The 16,189-nt window shown below is 44.2% G+C and overlaps 1 protein-coding gene across 2 annotated transcripts in view; it reads left to right on the plus strand.

Annotated features, from left to right (window-relative positions):
* Nucleotides 1-16,027, plus strand: part of CD247 (CD247 molecule) — a 46,305-nt gene extending 30,278 nt beyond the window's left edge. The window contains exons 2-8 of one of the 2 annotated variants that reach the window (XM_031612619.2): nucleotides 9,047-9,153; nucleotides 10,407-10,460; nucleotides 11,473-11,556; nucleotides 12,129-12,164; nucleotides 12,813-12,869; nucleotides 14,478-14,519; nucleotides 14,955-16,027. In XM_031612619.2, coding sequence (XP_031468479.2) covers nucleotides 9,047-9,153; nucleotides 10,407-10,460; nucleotides 11,473-11,556; nucleotides 12,129-12,164; nucleotides 12,813-12,869; nucleotides 14,478-14,519; nucleotides 14,955-15,020 — 446 coding nt within the window. In that variant the 3' untranslated portion in view covers nucleotides 15,021-16,027. The remainder of the gene's footprint in view (nucleotides 1-9,046; nucleotides 9,154-10,406; nucleotides 10,461-11,472; nucleotides 11,557-12,128; nucleotides 12,165-12,812; nucleotides 12,870-14,477; nucleotides 14,520-14,954) is intronic. The other variant, XM_090152686.1, reaches the window with a different exon arrangement.
* The last annotated feature ends 162 nt before the right edge of the window (nucleotides 16,028-16,189 follow it).

The following is a 16,189-nucleotide window of genomic DNA, read 5'->3' on the forward strand; positions in this document are numbered from 1 at the left end:
ACTTAGTAATTCTGCTTAGGATTTGTTTTTTTGTCTTCTAGTTAGTTTGCTTTTCCTTTATATGCTACTGATATTATAGCAGTTATTGCTGGAAATGTGATAGAAAAGGAATATTGCTCCTAAAAGCATACAGGTTGGATCTCTGTGAGCACGGTGGTAAAATACTTGAGCAGATGCTTTCTCTCTCCCATGGTCTATCAGTTTTTAGAGACTTTTACTATTTTGAACATAAACTATAGAGACTGAGATGTGTAACAGTGGGGCACTGGAGGAGAATGAGGCTTGCAGAAGGAAATTTCAGCTTTAGGGGGCTTACAGTGCTCCTTTGGTAAAACAGAATTATTTTAGGTCTGTGTCGTTTTGCTTATTATTTTTCTGTGATTTTTATTTTTGGTGGTGTTTTTTCCACCATATGAGAAGCAGTGTATTTGCTTAATTTTAATAATGTCTCCTCACTTATAGCTTAGATATGAATGTATGTATGTGGTTTGAGGCACCAAATTGCTGTGACAGCAGATGCGATCATATTCTAGAAATTTCAGGTGGTTGCATGGAGGCTGTTAGCTAGAGACTTTGTGTCGCTTCTACACTGCAAATGGGCTGAAAGGACAAATGTATAGTGAATTTTTCCCCATCGTTTTTTGTTAGTTTTTATGCTCTGAACAACATCAAAGAGAGTGCTTTGCCCCCATCTACAAAGGCAAAGTTCTCTTGCTTGATACATGTGGGCTTGCCTCCCAACCTTCGTATCCCTTGCAAACACACATTCCTTCTCAGTGAACTTGTTTGGAGTTAGATACATGCATTTGGTCCTTTGCAATGAGCTGAACTGTATGTTCCTTCCTACTTTTTTTTTTTAAATTGTCTTGCAATAAATTGTATCCATGTCGCTCTTGTAAAGAACTTTGAGTAAACAATCATTAATTTTTCTTGATGCGTCAAAATATATACGAAGTTCAAAGATAATGTTTTTAAGGTGATAATTTCAGTAGTTTTTGATGACCTTTGATGTGTAGGCATGTGAGTAAAGGTCCTCGTATGATGAATACTGTGCTAGAGAGAACAGTTTTGTCTATCTTTTCATTATTGTTGCTTATCACTGCATGTTTCTTGCACGTCCTTGAAGGCGTGTGCGTGCCTGCTTTGGGATTAAGCCTGTGCACTCTGAATTAAATGGCCTGTCTAACTTCTGTTGGAATCAGTGGTGCGGGAAGAGAACTGGGCTGTTTATTGCACATTTCTTCTTCCATTTTGATGTGATAAATCTGAACATAATCCTCTTAATTGCCCTCACTTTGAATAGCTGTACTCGTAGTATTTTCTTTCTAAAACTTCTTGGAACAGTTTTCATTAAGTAGGTTGAAACAATTAATGCACATCTAATGGCTAATTCTGTGTGATAACTCTTAGCTTAATGAAATTAATTCCGTAGCAGTGCTTATGAGACACTCCCAGAGGCACAAATGAGACTACTGCACTGCACCTCGGCACTGTATTTGTGCCCAGCATCTTCTCTCTTCCCTGTATTGCATGAGATAAGTGCTAAGTCCAGATGAAAATGAAGGATGGATTAGTCACAGCTAATTAAAAAAACAAAACAAAACAAAAACAACAGAAAGCCTGAAAGGAAACAAAAGAAACACAACATTTGTGTTAAGGTAAGGGAGAATGCTGTTTTGTTGTATTATAGCCAATGGATTGCCTGGACAGCCCAGCTCTTTGTTACATATTTTAAGTAGTACAACATCCAGCAGTCAGCTCTGTGGCAGGAAGAAGTCCCAGTGGATAGCAGCAGCAGCAGGATTTTCATAGGGAGTACACAGCAGAAGCAAGCAGAAGGAGCCTTTTCACATGTAGGGGAAAATTTATCACCTGCGGGCATTTGGCCATCTTTCACCCCACCTAGCACTTTAACTGCCCTTTCCAATGCTGTGTTCTGAAAAAAGGTTAATTAAGCACTGACTATTATGAAAAATTGAGATAGTAGAAATTCCCCTTGCATTCAAATTCCAACTCACTTGCACACGGAAAGCAAAAAAAAAAAAAAAAAAAGCTGTTTCCAGGCAGTTTTTCTTTGTCTGCACATCTCGGAGGTTTCCTGATAAAGCTTTTGTGGAGAGAGATGGGGGTTTTTAGAGTAAATACAATGTGAAAATGTTCATCCGTTTTAGAAGCAGCATTAAGGCCCTTTAAAGAAACATCTTTCATGAGATCTGCAAGCAATTTTATCAGCACAGTGATAGTGTAATGCATAATTCAACACTTAGAGAATGAGAGTGAAGTTAACATCCCATCTTATGTGACTGCTTTGGAAATGTGCACTAAAACTCAGATATGAACAGCTTTGTTCAGCAAACTGTATCTGGTCTAGTCACTGGGTGCTGCTACTGCGCTTTAAGATGCCATGAAGAAATACAAGGGATCTAAATGCTCTACAGGTAGCTGTGGCATTCCTCCAGGAAAAACAAAACAAGACAAATGTAGTTGTAAGCAACAAGATAGGATTTCTGTGTGCAGTGTTTCTGGAGAATTATCTTTTCCTGAAAAATTGTGAAGAAAAGCAAATAGGGTAAACTCAGTGCTGTAGATGAAACTGCCGTAGATCGATGATGATAGCTCTCCTTTCCAGGTATGAATGACTGTACCTCATTATGCAAGCAGGCAACAGGCCAGTAGGTTTCTCCAGGTTGCCAGAGGACTGATGGCATCTAGACAGAAGGACAAACTCCAAGTCAGCACCTGCATGGCAGCAGCACGAGCTCTGCAGAGGCCTGCTGGGTTGTGGCTGCCAGTGGCTGGCTGGTGGGCATCCACAACAAGTACCAGCTGTGGGCTAGGCTGGGGCTAAGCAGGGACATGGGGATGGGAGAGGGTCTGAAGCATATTCAGGAATGCCGAACAGGCATTTAGTTCAAGGATAAGAATAAAACCAGGGGGAAGGAGTGAAGTGGGCATTATTTGTAGCTGGGGTATAAGAGAGAATACAAATTAGTATGGTGGGTGACTTCATTAGTTTTTTTCCCCATTTACGCTGACTTCATACGCCTGTAATTCAGCTTGCTCTTTGTTTAATGCAAACACAGATCAACCTCTGAAGTCCCACTACTAGTGCCATATATGATTCATCATATAAAAATCATAGATCCTGCTGTGTTTGTTTTGATGGACTGATACCCAACTCTAGCACTCACTCTGATTGACTGTTACTGTGGAATATTGGTTTGGGTTTTTTTCCTTAGAAAAACAAACAAGAACTAATAATCCCAACATGTTAAATGTCCAAATAGTAACTCCTCCTGCCCCTCTGAAACCATTGCATTCAAGAACCGTATGAAATCTCTAGGTCTTTACCGCCTTGCTATCATCATCCCATTCTGTCTTCAACATAGAGAACATGAACTCTTCTTCACCATGAAATGCTTGCAGGGATCGATGGAGATTTCCTGGACAGGGGAGTGCAGAATACAGCCTGTAGTTTTCAGAGAAGCTGACCCTGAGTATTGCTATTGGTCACCAGAACTTTGTGCAATATTGTCTGTAATTACTGCTAGCAGGTGGACCCCGAAGCTGAGCCTCTCTGGGAAAAGGATTTCATGTTTTTAATACGTCTGCAATGTAAGCTTAAATACAGCATGGTTACCTGGGCTGCCTACAACAGACAACACTGAAAAACTTAAAACTGCAAAATATAAATGCTCTTACAGAGAGCCCACAATGCCAAAACCTTGTTTTACAAAAAGTACAATTCTGTTGTAATCTTCGGCCATGGAAATTAATTTTTTCCTAAATCTTCACTGTGAGATTCTTAAGTTTGGTGTTCTTACTAATTTTAGATAGCTTTGCTTGGAAGCTCTCATGTTCATTTTCAGCATAGAAGCTGTTACAACCAATTAACAATTGGGAAAATAAATAAATACATAGAGGTAATACAACAGAAATGAGCTGCCAGAATGGATAGCAGGCATGACCAGAGACTATGCCTGCTATTTACAAAAGTAGTTTGAAGGCTAACAGGTACCTCTGCTAACATTATCATTTATTACTGGTGATATAGAGACACATGTCTATGGTACGTGTTGGATGTGGATATGTTGGGTACTGGAATTAACTTGATAAATTTTAATATTAGTTGCATGCACTGTAGATATGGGTAAAGCATGATAGTTTTGCTTTCATCTCAGGCACAAATGTTGACTTAGAATGGTTTGAGCTCATGCTGTAAATATGCAGTATTTTTTATGATGAGAGCTTGGGGGATCCTTTTTCTTTGCTTTTGCCATAGTTCTCTCTCTTCAGAGAGAAGTGATTAATAAGATAAAAACTTCCCAGTGTCTGAGAGTTGGAGAGCACTTTGACATTTTTTTACAGTTAAAATATTACTTTTGTTATCCTTGTCTTAAAGATGGCAAAATAAAGCCATGGCATCGTGCAATTAGTAATAAGGATGTTCTTCCCTTCTGATGTTTTTTTCCATACAGGAATGCATTGCTTTCCAACAGTCTTTAATTTAGTCAGTCAGTCTGTGTGTTTATCTGTTCTCTTTGTATTTGCAATTTCCTACCCATGTGCGATGAGATACATCTCAAAATACAGCAGTTTTTTCCTTTTGCTCTAATACAACCTGAGGTAAGGTACTTAATCCATCCCAAGGTACTTGATCTTATAACAAAATGTAGTGATGGGAGGAAAGGGGAACTTGCAAGAGATTCTGGAGTTAGCATTTGTCCTAAGAGCTTTTGCTGAAGGGTTCTCTCGAGGACATAGGCACTGTTTGTGGGAATGTTTCCATGCTGTGATTGCTCTTCCACTGGCTCTCTTTTTGAGACCCATGAAGGGCTTAGTGTTCGAGTTCACTGGAAAGAGGCAAAGCTTTGGCCAGCGATGCTGGGAAGAAAAAAAAAAAACAAAAAATGCAAGGAATTAATATTAAACCAACCCCCTTAACCAACCTTGCTTTGTACTCTATACGTGAGTGCCATTACATGTGTGCCATCTCCTAGCAAACAAACATCCCCTCACTAAGTGGGTCGGCAGCAGAGGACTGGCTGTGATGGGAAGGGCTGCGCTGAGCCTCTCCCACCCCAGCGCTTGTAGCTACGTTGTGCAGAACCCCAGCCGTTAGGGCCGGCACAGCCTCCTTCCTGCCCATAACCTGGTGCCACCACTGCCACTGTGAGGTGATTTAACCGCTTCTCTGCCCAACGGCAAGCTTCACTGGTAATTTTCTCAGCAACAGAGATGCCTTTTTGGAAGCACGCGTTTGTAAAGAGACTGCAACGAAACATCTTGAAACTTTGCAAGTCTTGAAAGTGTCTAACCTGAACTGTCCCAATGGATGCCCTAAAGTAAATCTTGAAAGCTGTCTGCAGGCTTGGATGACAGCCACCCAAGTTTTGTAAAGCGTTGCTATAAGCTTAACTAAAAAAAGTAGATGGCATTCATGATACAGGTTTACTGTCCTTGCTGTTGCTTGCTTTTTTGGCATGGGTTAGGTCTTGTGCTGTCAGTGAGTTAGATGAAAACTGATCCTGGAGAAAGGAAAGGAAAGCAAGGCTGGTTTTCATTCCAATAGGATTAGCAATGATGAGTGTATGGTCACGGCTTTGCCCAACTGTACCTGCAGGGGGGTTCCTGTAATTGTTGCAGCTTTGGACTGTGTTGGCTGCAATGCAAAGAATTGCTTGTGGTCTGACTGGTGTCTGCAAATAGCTGCAATCCTCCCTCCGGCACGTCAAGCCTTCAGACTGCTGTGCTTTTCTTCTCTGCTTGCAGCTGATCAAATGTGTTGGATTTGAGTTCATTCTGAGACAGAACAGCCCTGTTACATCTCTTGTGTTTGTGCATCTCTGCATTTGGTTTGGTATGACCCATGAAATCCAAGCAGTCCCTTCCTGCGTTAGCCCCGAGATGTGAAGAACAGTGCACCGATGAGTGGGAAGGGCTTTATAAATCTTCCGTTTAGGAATCACTCTTCATGTTATCAGTATATTTGATTACTGGAGCCATGGGCCGTGAGTTAGTTGCAAGCTATTTAGCAACCTTGTGCTTTGTTTGCTCTTTGTAAAATCTAACTTTAAAGTGCTAGGTGAATATCTGCTGCAACCAACAGCCTCTGGTTGCGATTAAAAGCATCTTGTGCTTGATTTGGTGTCTCTGCCTTCAGCCTTACTGCGTGTAGACTTTGGGATTCCCACTGAGCCAAGATGTGTAGACTGAGTTCTTTTGAGTAGTATGCCATAGTATGTGTTTAGTTTTAGAAACTGAACTCTTTTAAGAGTAGCAACAAGGCTGCCCCATAGAAGTCAGGTTGGAGTGAGTTATGCTGTGGGATGCTCAGGCAGAAATCTCTAAGGGAAGGAGTAAGAAAGCTAGAAATAACCATTTGAGTGGTAAGCCTTGCCTCTCTGGACACTTAGCAATACAAAAGTTAGAGCAGGGAACATCTTTTACATTAAGTAGACTGAACTTCTGCTGTCCCTGTTGAATTTGAGTCTAGTAAAAGAGCATGGGTCTAATCTAAAACCCCTACAAAAGCTGAAAGAGCTTCATAGTTTACATCTGTTAGCTGAGCTTGCTGAATATCCGGGTTCTGCCATCGCAGTGTGCTTGGCTTGCTGTCTCTAGGAGGCATCACAAGTTTTGCTTCAGGAAAGCCCTTTGCACCAAGTTCTCGCAAAAGCGAGAAATGAAAGCAGTGCTTTTCTGAGAATGACTGACTGTTTGGGTATGTGAGGAGTCCCCTTCCAGAGATGAGACAGGCACTCCCCTCTGTTCTGTTTCCGACAAGGCTTTGGAAAGATTCCGAGGGCATAAAGATTGCCTTGTTCAAGGTGGGCAAAAAGTTAAACTTCTTCACCTTCAGACTGAAACGAGAGATCATTTACTATTGTTTTTTTTTTTTGCACACATTTGGTCTTCTTTCAGCAAATCAGCTGGAAAGTGTTTGGCGTTTGGTCACATTTATCCTCATTTCCATTTTCTAAATCTATTTCTTCTCAAATTAATCAAGAGGAAAATTGCAGTGCTTGAAGTTGGTGATAGTGCCTCCCTGGAAGGGATCCTAGCAGAAATATGTTGGGTTTGCCACATTCCTACAGCATCTTATCCTGACGTTATGTTTCCATAATGCATAAGGATGCATATAATGCATTATGCACTTTTGGCATGAAGAAGTAGGAATTAATGACCTGAAATATTTCTTTTCTTTCTTTCTTTCTTTTTTTTTTTCTCCAAATTTAATTATTCTTGCTGCCTAGCATCCAGTCTTACAACATGAATCCTGATAGTATTACTGTTTTGCTCCTTGGTTTTAAGGCCAAGGAAAACAGCAAACTGTAATGTTGTACATGGCCAAAACACAGCTTGTATTCTGTGCTATGTTTCATAAACAAGTGATAATGTGCTGATGGAAAAAAGTCTTCTCCAGCACTGTGCCCGTGTTTAGACATCCTGCTTTAAGATCCTTGTGCATTTTAATGGACTGCTGAAATTCGGACTGGAAAAACACTGGAAAACTGTGGTGCACAGGGCACCGTGAGGCTAGTTTTGTGTTGAACCAGCACTGGATTAAGTATTATCCTCTGAATCTCTAGAAGAACTTGTGGAAGCTGTTTTCAGCTTGTTGGTTGGCTTAATACATGATGCGTGATGTTAGGCAAAGATCTTAATCTCTCTCCATTTACCCTATGTATATGAGGTTTGATAATCCAGAAGGTAACGCAGTGGTTATTGTTGAATGTTTCTTTATAAATCATAGAAAATGGGAGGGGAAGAAGGAAGGCAATCTAAGATCTTAGTCTTACTTTACTTTCATAGATTTGTTTCTAAGTATCATTTTTAAAAAATGGAATGCAAATCCTTAGTTAAAACAAAACTGGGTGTCTGAAAATGTGTGTTTCCTTTGGCTGTGTGAGCTTCTTGGTGGGAGCAGTGATTTGATCTTCTACTTCAGAAAATACAATTGGATTACCGAGTTTCCAGGCATGGATTTGCAGCCATGCTTTATACAAATAGCATCCTTGAGCAGTGCTGCAGACCATCACCATTAGTTCTGTTTCTGTAGAGGAGACTCCCTTGCGCTGCCTGAATGGCATCTGCAAATGTGATGAAATCTCCATTGTGACTGGATGGACTGGAGAGAAAGCCCATTGCACAGAGCAGCCCCGCTCTCAGCACGGGAGTAACTGAGTGCCTTGAAGTAGTGCATTAAGTGGTTCAACTGCTATCCATCACATGCAGTTAATAGGAATTGCCATACTTTGTTCACCTTAGGATGGAGATGAATCATACCAATTCTTTTCAATTTATCTCCGTAGAAGGGTTTCACAGGCTCTTGATCATTCTCATCTTCCTCTTTTGAACTCCCTCCAATTGTCTGTACAAAGCATGCCTCAGATTCATTTCTAAGTGATTTTTTTAATAGCTGTGAAATGCACCTTTCCTTTGGCAGTGGTCTTGGAGCTGCGTATTAGATCCATATTTACTTTGGCTTTTTGACCTGAATTGTTTTTATTTTTCAGCTGCATCTTCAAGCTTGCTGCACGTTTCCTGATACAGGAGCAATTTAATTAACTCTAGGTGCTGAAAACCATCAGCATTGCTGTGCTCTGCTTGATGTGGTTGGGGTACGAACATGTCACGAATGTGGACTATGAAATTAACACCAGCATCTTCTGAAGAGCAGTTTTATTGAGCTCTCAATTAGGGCATTAGCAGATTTTCTTCCTCAGCAAAGCTATAAGAATTCTTTTTTTTTTTTTTTTTAACTCTCAAAGGGATCCACCCAACAAGAGGCAGCTCAGTTGGAACAGGACCTGAGCAGCCTGCTCCAAGTGGCCCCATTGGGTTGGACATCCATTGCTGCCTTCCAAGCTCATTTCTTCTATGATTCCTCATTCAGATTTCCATCTCCTTTGCAAACAGGCAGACTTGCCTCTGTACTGGCTTCACTTCTTAAAGTGCTGCGCTGCAGTGCCACGTGTATGTTGTCAAGCACATGTTGATACAAATGGCCTTGTTTGTTGATGTATGTGGTCTTTCTGTGCAGATGCTGTAACAGTTCTTGGACTGACAGACCCCCGACTCTGCTACTTACTTGATGGATTACTCTTCATTTACGCAGTCATCATCACGGCCCTGTTTGTGAAAGCTAAGGTCAGTCTGTCTAAACACTGATGCATTTGGCTTTTGTGGTGCTAGCATGGTGGGCTGAGCTGGAAAATGGGGTGGAAGCAGGAAGCACATCTCTCAGAATAAAAACTTAATATTTTCTCTTTTTTTTTTCCTCTTTTTTTCTGGTACCAACCTGAGTATCTTGGGCAAATGCTGTCTGAGGGTTCAGGAGTGAAGGGAAAGTGTCTGAACTACCTGAGAGTATTTTGATGCCACAGTTATGCATGCAGTCAGAGATTCTGGATAGAATAGCTGGGAAATGGTTGGTGATGTGGTTTCTTCTGCAGCTTTGTCATTGGAAAGAAAGAGAGGGTGTGCAGAAAATTCAGGACAATACCAAGTTCCTGAAGGAAGTAGTAAAATGTCTCAGAAGGCAGACATGCCCTTGCCTATAGCCCTCAGCATGCTCACTGTCTGTCTGGTTTGTTCAGCTGTTTGCTGGTGAGGTGTGTGGTGCTGAGCTGTAACAAGGAAGCTGCTGCAGGGAGGAAGGAACCAGGAAAGCCATATGGTAATGCCGGGCTGTCAGCCAAAAGCAGCAGAGCTGAAACATCATCGTCATGAAGCTCCATGAGGCCAGTGGAGCATCTTCTGGGCAGCTCTTTGTCTTGACCCAAACCTAGAACTTATATATTTCCTAAGGAGTAGCATCTCTCATTTTGCTTCCTGCTCAGTGGAGTTTTTTTTTATGGTGGCTTTTGCCAAAGGTACAGCCTTGGTATGGCCTTTTGTTTATGGACAATGTGGCTGATGTTGGGCTCTGTTAATAGAAGATGCTTGGTAAATTACTGGCCCTGTCAAAGGCTCCAGTGGCTCTCACAGGGAAAGCATGGAGTGGATAAATTGTAATTACTACGAATTTTTATTTAAAAAAAAAAAAAAAGGAAAATCAGATTTATCCTAGGCCTAAATGCAAGCTCAACTAGAAAGTTGCTTTTTTAAGAAAGATTTAATGTATGATAATAATTCAGTAAGATTAATGCAATACAGAATGTAGCATAACACTCTCCAAAAAAAGTCGAGCACGAAGGAGCTGCTCTCAGTGACCTAATGCTGCCCTTTCTGCCTGCAACAATTAACTGCAGTCCTGTGTGGAGCAGGATTTGTATTGCTGCAGCTCCATCAGTGCCACAGACTGCCTGTGTGTGGGCTGCCCAGCTTCTGCCAAGAGGAGAGAAAGGAACGAAAGGACAGAAGCCTCTGTCCCCCTGCTCACAGTATGGTTTCTCTTCCAGCTTAGCCAGTCCTCTGAACCACAGCTGCTGCTGGGCCAGGACGATGTGTATAATGTGAGTATCTGCTGTGTTATGTGTGCTTTTTCTAAATCATTCTACCTGTCCAGGCACTTAGTGAATTGCCTACGTATCAACAAAACGTGGGATGAACCAGCTGATGAAAGCACTGCACCCAGGTGTGCAGCGTAGCAGTTAGAAGGAGAGTTACATGGAGAAAAATCAAAGCTGATTGGGGCTGTTGTGTGAGGCCATATTGGAGGCCCACCCAACCCTGTGGCCTGGCCACAGTCAGCATCAGAGGCTCTCCCTGCCATGAGAGGATGGACACAAGCACCTGCCCGGCCTTCTAGATGAATTGCTTGTTCATAGTAGCATTGAATTCTGGCTGTATATCTGATTGCCTTGATTACTGTTTTTATTTTTATTTTTCTCTCACACTCTTGACTGTAGCCACATCCTGTGACGAGTTCCACCATTTAACCGTGTAATTTATGAAAACTAATGTTCTGTTTTCAGTTTAAATTACCACCTGTCACCTTTCCAATAGCACTGGATACTGATACTCAGTGTACAGAATAACTGTGCTCTTCTGATCTGAAATCTCTCCTTTGCCCTCTTCCAAGGTAACCTTTTCCAGATGGGAGATGTGTAACTTCTGCATCCACTTGATGCAAATGTAGATGAGCTGCTCTGCAAAATCAAACAAACAAAAACAACAACAACAACAACAACAAACAAGGTCTTGTACATGCAACCACCAGTGGGAGAGAGGGCATGGAATTCGGTCTCCCTTTCTCTCCTGCTTTTTTTCAGCTCAGTTCTTCTTGGAAAGTTTCTTGATGTAAACAGTTTGCAGCTTTCTGCTGCACGGACCACTCTTTCTGGCTTCCATAGCTTTGTTGTAGACAATTTTGTTGAAAGAAAAGTAAAAATTAAGAGGTAAAAACTTTTTGCAATACTCATGAAGTTGGACTCCAAGCTGGGTCATTTATTTTCTCGTGCTAATTCACGCTCTATTTTCTCATGATTGTGACATTCACCACTGCTTCTTCCTTTCTCTTTTCAGAAACTGTCCCGTGGGCACAGAGATGAATACGATGTGCTGGGCACCAGGCGAGGCGCAGACCTTGAGAAAGGCGGGAGACACGAGGTAGCTTCCTTTCACATCCCCCTCTCTACTCTCTGAATCCAGTTCACAGACAGGGACAAAAGTAAACCTCCCCCTTTCCTTTGATCTGTGCCCCACCGCTTTGCTGAGAGCTCACAGCCACCCTGCTGGAAGTGACACCCGGCCCAGGCGGATGCGGGGCAGGCGAGGTGGAAATGAGTGTTTTGTGAGCACTCGCTGCATGTGGTGCTGCCGGGCAAGCACCAACAGCGTCAAGCAGCAGCCGGAGCAACTGCTGCTACTGCAGAGCCCAGCAGCTTCAGAAGAAGAGGGAGGGGAAACCTTCTGTGGGGCGTGCCTGCAGGTGGCAGCTGGGGAGGGTCGAACAGAGGACAAGAGAACAGAGTTAAGAATTTTTTTCCAGTTATTAAAATCATATGACTAGTCTAGCAAACAAGTTGTTTTAACAGAGCCTTTCGGGTGGAGGCGAGCTGGGCCCAACTGGCTGTGTCCATGGAGCTGCAGCTGGGCCTTAGAGCAAACCCATAGGCACATAGGGGTGGCAGGACAGCAGCAGTGCAACACGTGGACAACTTTCTTCCTTTCTCTTACAGCAGAGAAGAAAGAACCCCCACGACACCGTTTACACTGTGAGTAAAGAACTAGGGGTTGGGGATGGCTGCTTAGGGACCTCTTGATAGACTTAACTCTGGTGAAACGTGGTGGCCAGTGCTCTGAAGGACAGAGCCACGAACTCTAATGCTCACATCTCACCCTGGTTCTATCCAGGTGCTCAGTGCTTGCTGAGAAGTGAGCTTTGGTTTCCATGGCTGATTCATAGTCTCTGATCAGTGCTGGTTGTGAGCCTGTGGAATGGAGGGAGGGAGAGCCCCTCTCTCTTACCTCTCACGCTACTGTGTTAAAGACTGCCCTGTCCCTGGGCCACAGCAGCGTGTTGGGTTTTGTCTCTTGAGTAAACTCTGCTTAAAGGTTTTCTTCAGAGAGTTTTGGTGCAGTGCAGTACGTGGCACCAATGTAGCTAAATGACTCGGTCATTTTTCTTCATTTAAATTGTTGGAGACAGTGTGGTGCTGCTGAGCAGAGCTGATGGTGCCTCACTTACGCTTTCCTGCACATCAGCCAAGACCACCACTGTCCCTTCTCCGGATGGGGTCATAGTTCTGCACTGAGGCTGGGTCGTACATGGCAGCCCCAGACATGCAGGAGCGGAGCACAGGCACACGGGGACTGGGTTAACTTTTCTGGTGACACTGACACCTTCCCCCTCTTCCTTGCAGTCCCTGCAGAAGGACAAGATGGGCGACGCATACAGTGAGATTGGGAAGAAGGGAGAGGTGAGTCCCTCCTCATGGGAGCGGGGGCGGGTGTTGCTCACTGCTGCTCCCTTGCAGAGCAGCAACCCTGTGTGAGGGCACCTACAGCTGAGGGCATTTACCTATTTACTGTAGTACCCGGTGTGATAGGTACAGCAGAAAGAGATGAAGCTGCAGTTACAGCAGCCAGAAAGCCTGTTGGGGATCGGACAACAATGTTTGTGCCACTGGCATTAGAAACATGGCCCATACACAGCTGTGGTGTTCCTGAGGAGCCTGAGTAATGTCAAGGGGGAAACACTGCAACTTTTCACAGAAAAGTTCTGACAGTGACCTCGGTCATCCTCCGGGATGAATGAGGAATACCTGAAGGAAATGCCTGATTTCAAGGGCTGCAAAGCTCAGGTCACAGCACTGTTGAGCACTTACTTTCCTCCAGGGCAGCCCTGAGGTGGAGTTTCACAATGTCTCTCTGTGGGCCACCATGTCTGTTCTGCTCTATAGCCACAAGTCAACACCTGCAGGCACTGCACGGTTGTCTGCAGACAGGGAACTGGAGGAACATTCCCCTCCCTGCACATTTTCTCTGTTATTTATAAGGGAACAGCTCTGTTGTGTCCAAGGATAGTGACAAGGGGACAGCTTCAGTTCAGTGAGCTCGCTGTCGGGGGAGGGATGCCTGTATTGTAAAGAGACCGTCTCCGTATGCTGTTTATGGCAAAATGAAAAATTGCTGTGACCTACACAGGTTCTATTTTGAGTCAAAGTGTCTTACACGTAACCTTTGATTTCCCTCTGAGAAGAGAAAAAAGGGGATTTCAAGAGAAAGCTTAGCATTGAAAAATGATGAAGCAACACCAATATTTAACACCTCCTGCTTTTTTTTTTTTTATTGTTCCAAAGGCCCATCTGCCATATTCAGGCTCGGTTTGTGAGCTGTGAGTTTATTCAGTCTCACCCTGGTTTTACTCATGAATGTTTCTATTACCAGCGGGGTGAGGAAGGAAACAAAACCTTCCCTCGTTCTACGCACGTGACCCTTCAACAGCCTGCTGCAGTGTTAACTGGGGTGGGCACTGCTCTCTGTCATCTGCACCACGCAGGAAATGCTCCCGGGGCCATGGCTGCAGGCTGGTTATGGCCAGCCGTGGGCCTGGCACACAGCCTCCATTCCACGTCTGCAAGCTCGGCCATCCTGGGTTCCCACCTTGAAGCTGCAAAGCATGAGTTAGAGACAGGAACATACAGCCCCTGTCTCAGGAGTGGGCAGTCACTCAGGCACCAGCTGACCTGTAGCAGCAACTCAAACCACATGGACTTATTTTCAGGTGTGCTCTCAGCCCACAAAGCAGCAGGAATGCTGCCACGCCTCCTGGCCTACAGAGAATCGGGCAATAGCAGCATTACAGCAGTATGACAGGAAAATATCATCACATCAAAATAACTTCCCTTGCAAATTCTCTCCTTCCATGGCCCTTGCAGCAGGCTGGGGTGGCTCCAGCCCAGGTGGCACTCACCAGTGGGCTCTCCCTCAATGCATCAGCAGTTCAGGATTGGGGCACTCAGCCTTCTCTTTCTTTTGGTGAAAAGGGTAAAGCACTGATCTCTGCTTCTTTTGCTTCCCCAAAGCAGCAGCGGCGGCGAGGAAAAGGGAACGATGCTGTTTACCAGGTAAGCAACGCATCCACAGCTGCCCCCTTTATCTATCGCTGCAGCTGAACTGCAGCCTCCATCGCACCTGCCTTCCCTTTCAAGTTATTATGGAGAAGTCCTGAGAATACTGTTCAGGATTTCACGTCTTAGCAGAGCTCACAGTTTGTTGGCTCTTAACAGTCAATAATGTGCAGTTAAAGTGTACTTTAAAGATCGGTAAATCAGAATGAGTTGCTGCAGCCATGCACTGCTAACAGTTCCTCAGGCTGCATCCTGCTTCCAGGTAAGTGACACCACAGAGAGACCAAGGAAATGCTCACGAGTTAAAAAATAACCTCTGTAAGAAGCAAAAACCACAATGATGCTCTGCCACCCCCAGCATCTTCTTCCTGACCTGACAGCCACCTCTGGAGAACCAAGCCCAATCTTCACCTCCGTTTCTCTCTTTCTCAGGGGCTCAGCGCAGCGACCAAGGACACATATGATGCTCTCCAAATGCAGCCCCTGCCCCCCCGCTAAGCAGGAGTCACGGTGGGGACGGGCAGCGGCAAGGGATGCCCACATGCTTGGGGGGAGGGAAGGGGGAGAAGAGGGAAAGCTTTTTTCATCCCAAACAAAACAAGCACTGTGTACTTCCTCAGTGCAACAATCTACTTGGGTTGGTGCACCGAGGTTCCTTCTCTCCTCCTGTGGAATAATGTAACCGCAAGCTTTAGCTTCTGAAGTGTACATACCTGTAAAGTTATTTCCCACACCAGTAGTTATTAGGTTGTTTTTTGCAAGATACGTGACCAGTCCCCACCTCCTGACGCAGCTGTTTCTGTAGCTCCTCCTCACCTTCTGGGGACACCAAGACACACAGCTGCTGGCTCATAGCATTTAAGGACTCGTTAGCGATAGGGCTGTTGTTTCCTGCAGTGTTTATCTTCACGCCATTTGACAATCAGCCTTCCGCTTTAAATTTACCTTTTAAAAACTGCTGCAGCAGAGGACAATTTTTTTTTTCTTTAACTGTGAAAAGTGATGTGGTGTCAGTGCAGTGAAAGGTGCCAGCTCTTCGATGTCAAAGAAGACCTGAGCTCCAACAAAAGACGAAGCGATGGCAGACGGGTAATGGCCAGGAGATGCCTGGGAAGGCAGAAGCCAGCAGCGCTGCAGTGACAATGAGAACGGACTCGGAGTATGAGAGAAATGCTGGAAAGGCTGGGAACCTCACCCCTTCCACATGGCAGAGGGCTGCACCTGTTGAGCTTCTGCCCTGTCACATTATTCGCAACACCTACAACCACTGCTGCAGCCACCTCCCTTTGTAAGAGTTTATGGAATGATGGCTGTGTCAGGAAAAAATAAAACTATCACTTTTGGGCAACAGGTTCTTTGTATAAAAGCCAATATATAAATGCAGTTCCAAACCAGCTGAATTCATCCGGTTACTCTTAAAAGACGATACAGGTATTATTCCAAAACGGTAGTTAAGTCAGTAACATAACGCGTTTTTGATGAATTAATAAAGTGAGTGTCAAAGACCCACGTGTGCATGGTGCACTGCTGCATGGTGGCAATGTGGTCTCCTTGGCCAGCTGCTGGGGTCGGTGTTTCCCCAGCATCAGCTGGGAGGATGTGGGAGGCAATGCTGGGACAGCACCTCAAGCCCCAGCATTCGATGCATTGTTCACCTCGTGCCGCAG

This window comes from Phasianus colchicus, chromosome 1, assembly GCF_987193195.1.
Source record: "Phasianus colchicus chromosome 1, bPhaCol1.hap1.1, whole genome shotgun sequence".
Lineage (NCBI taxonomy): Eukaryota > Metazoa > Chordata > Aves > Galliformes > Phasianidae > Phasianus > Phasianus colchicus.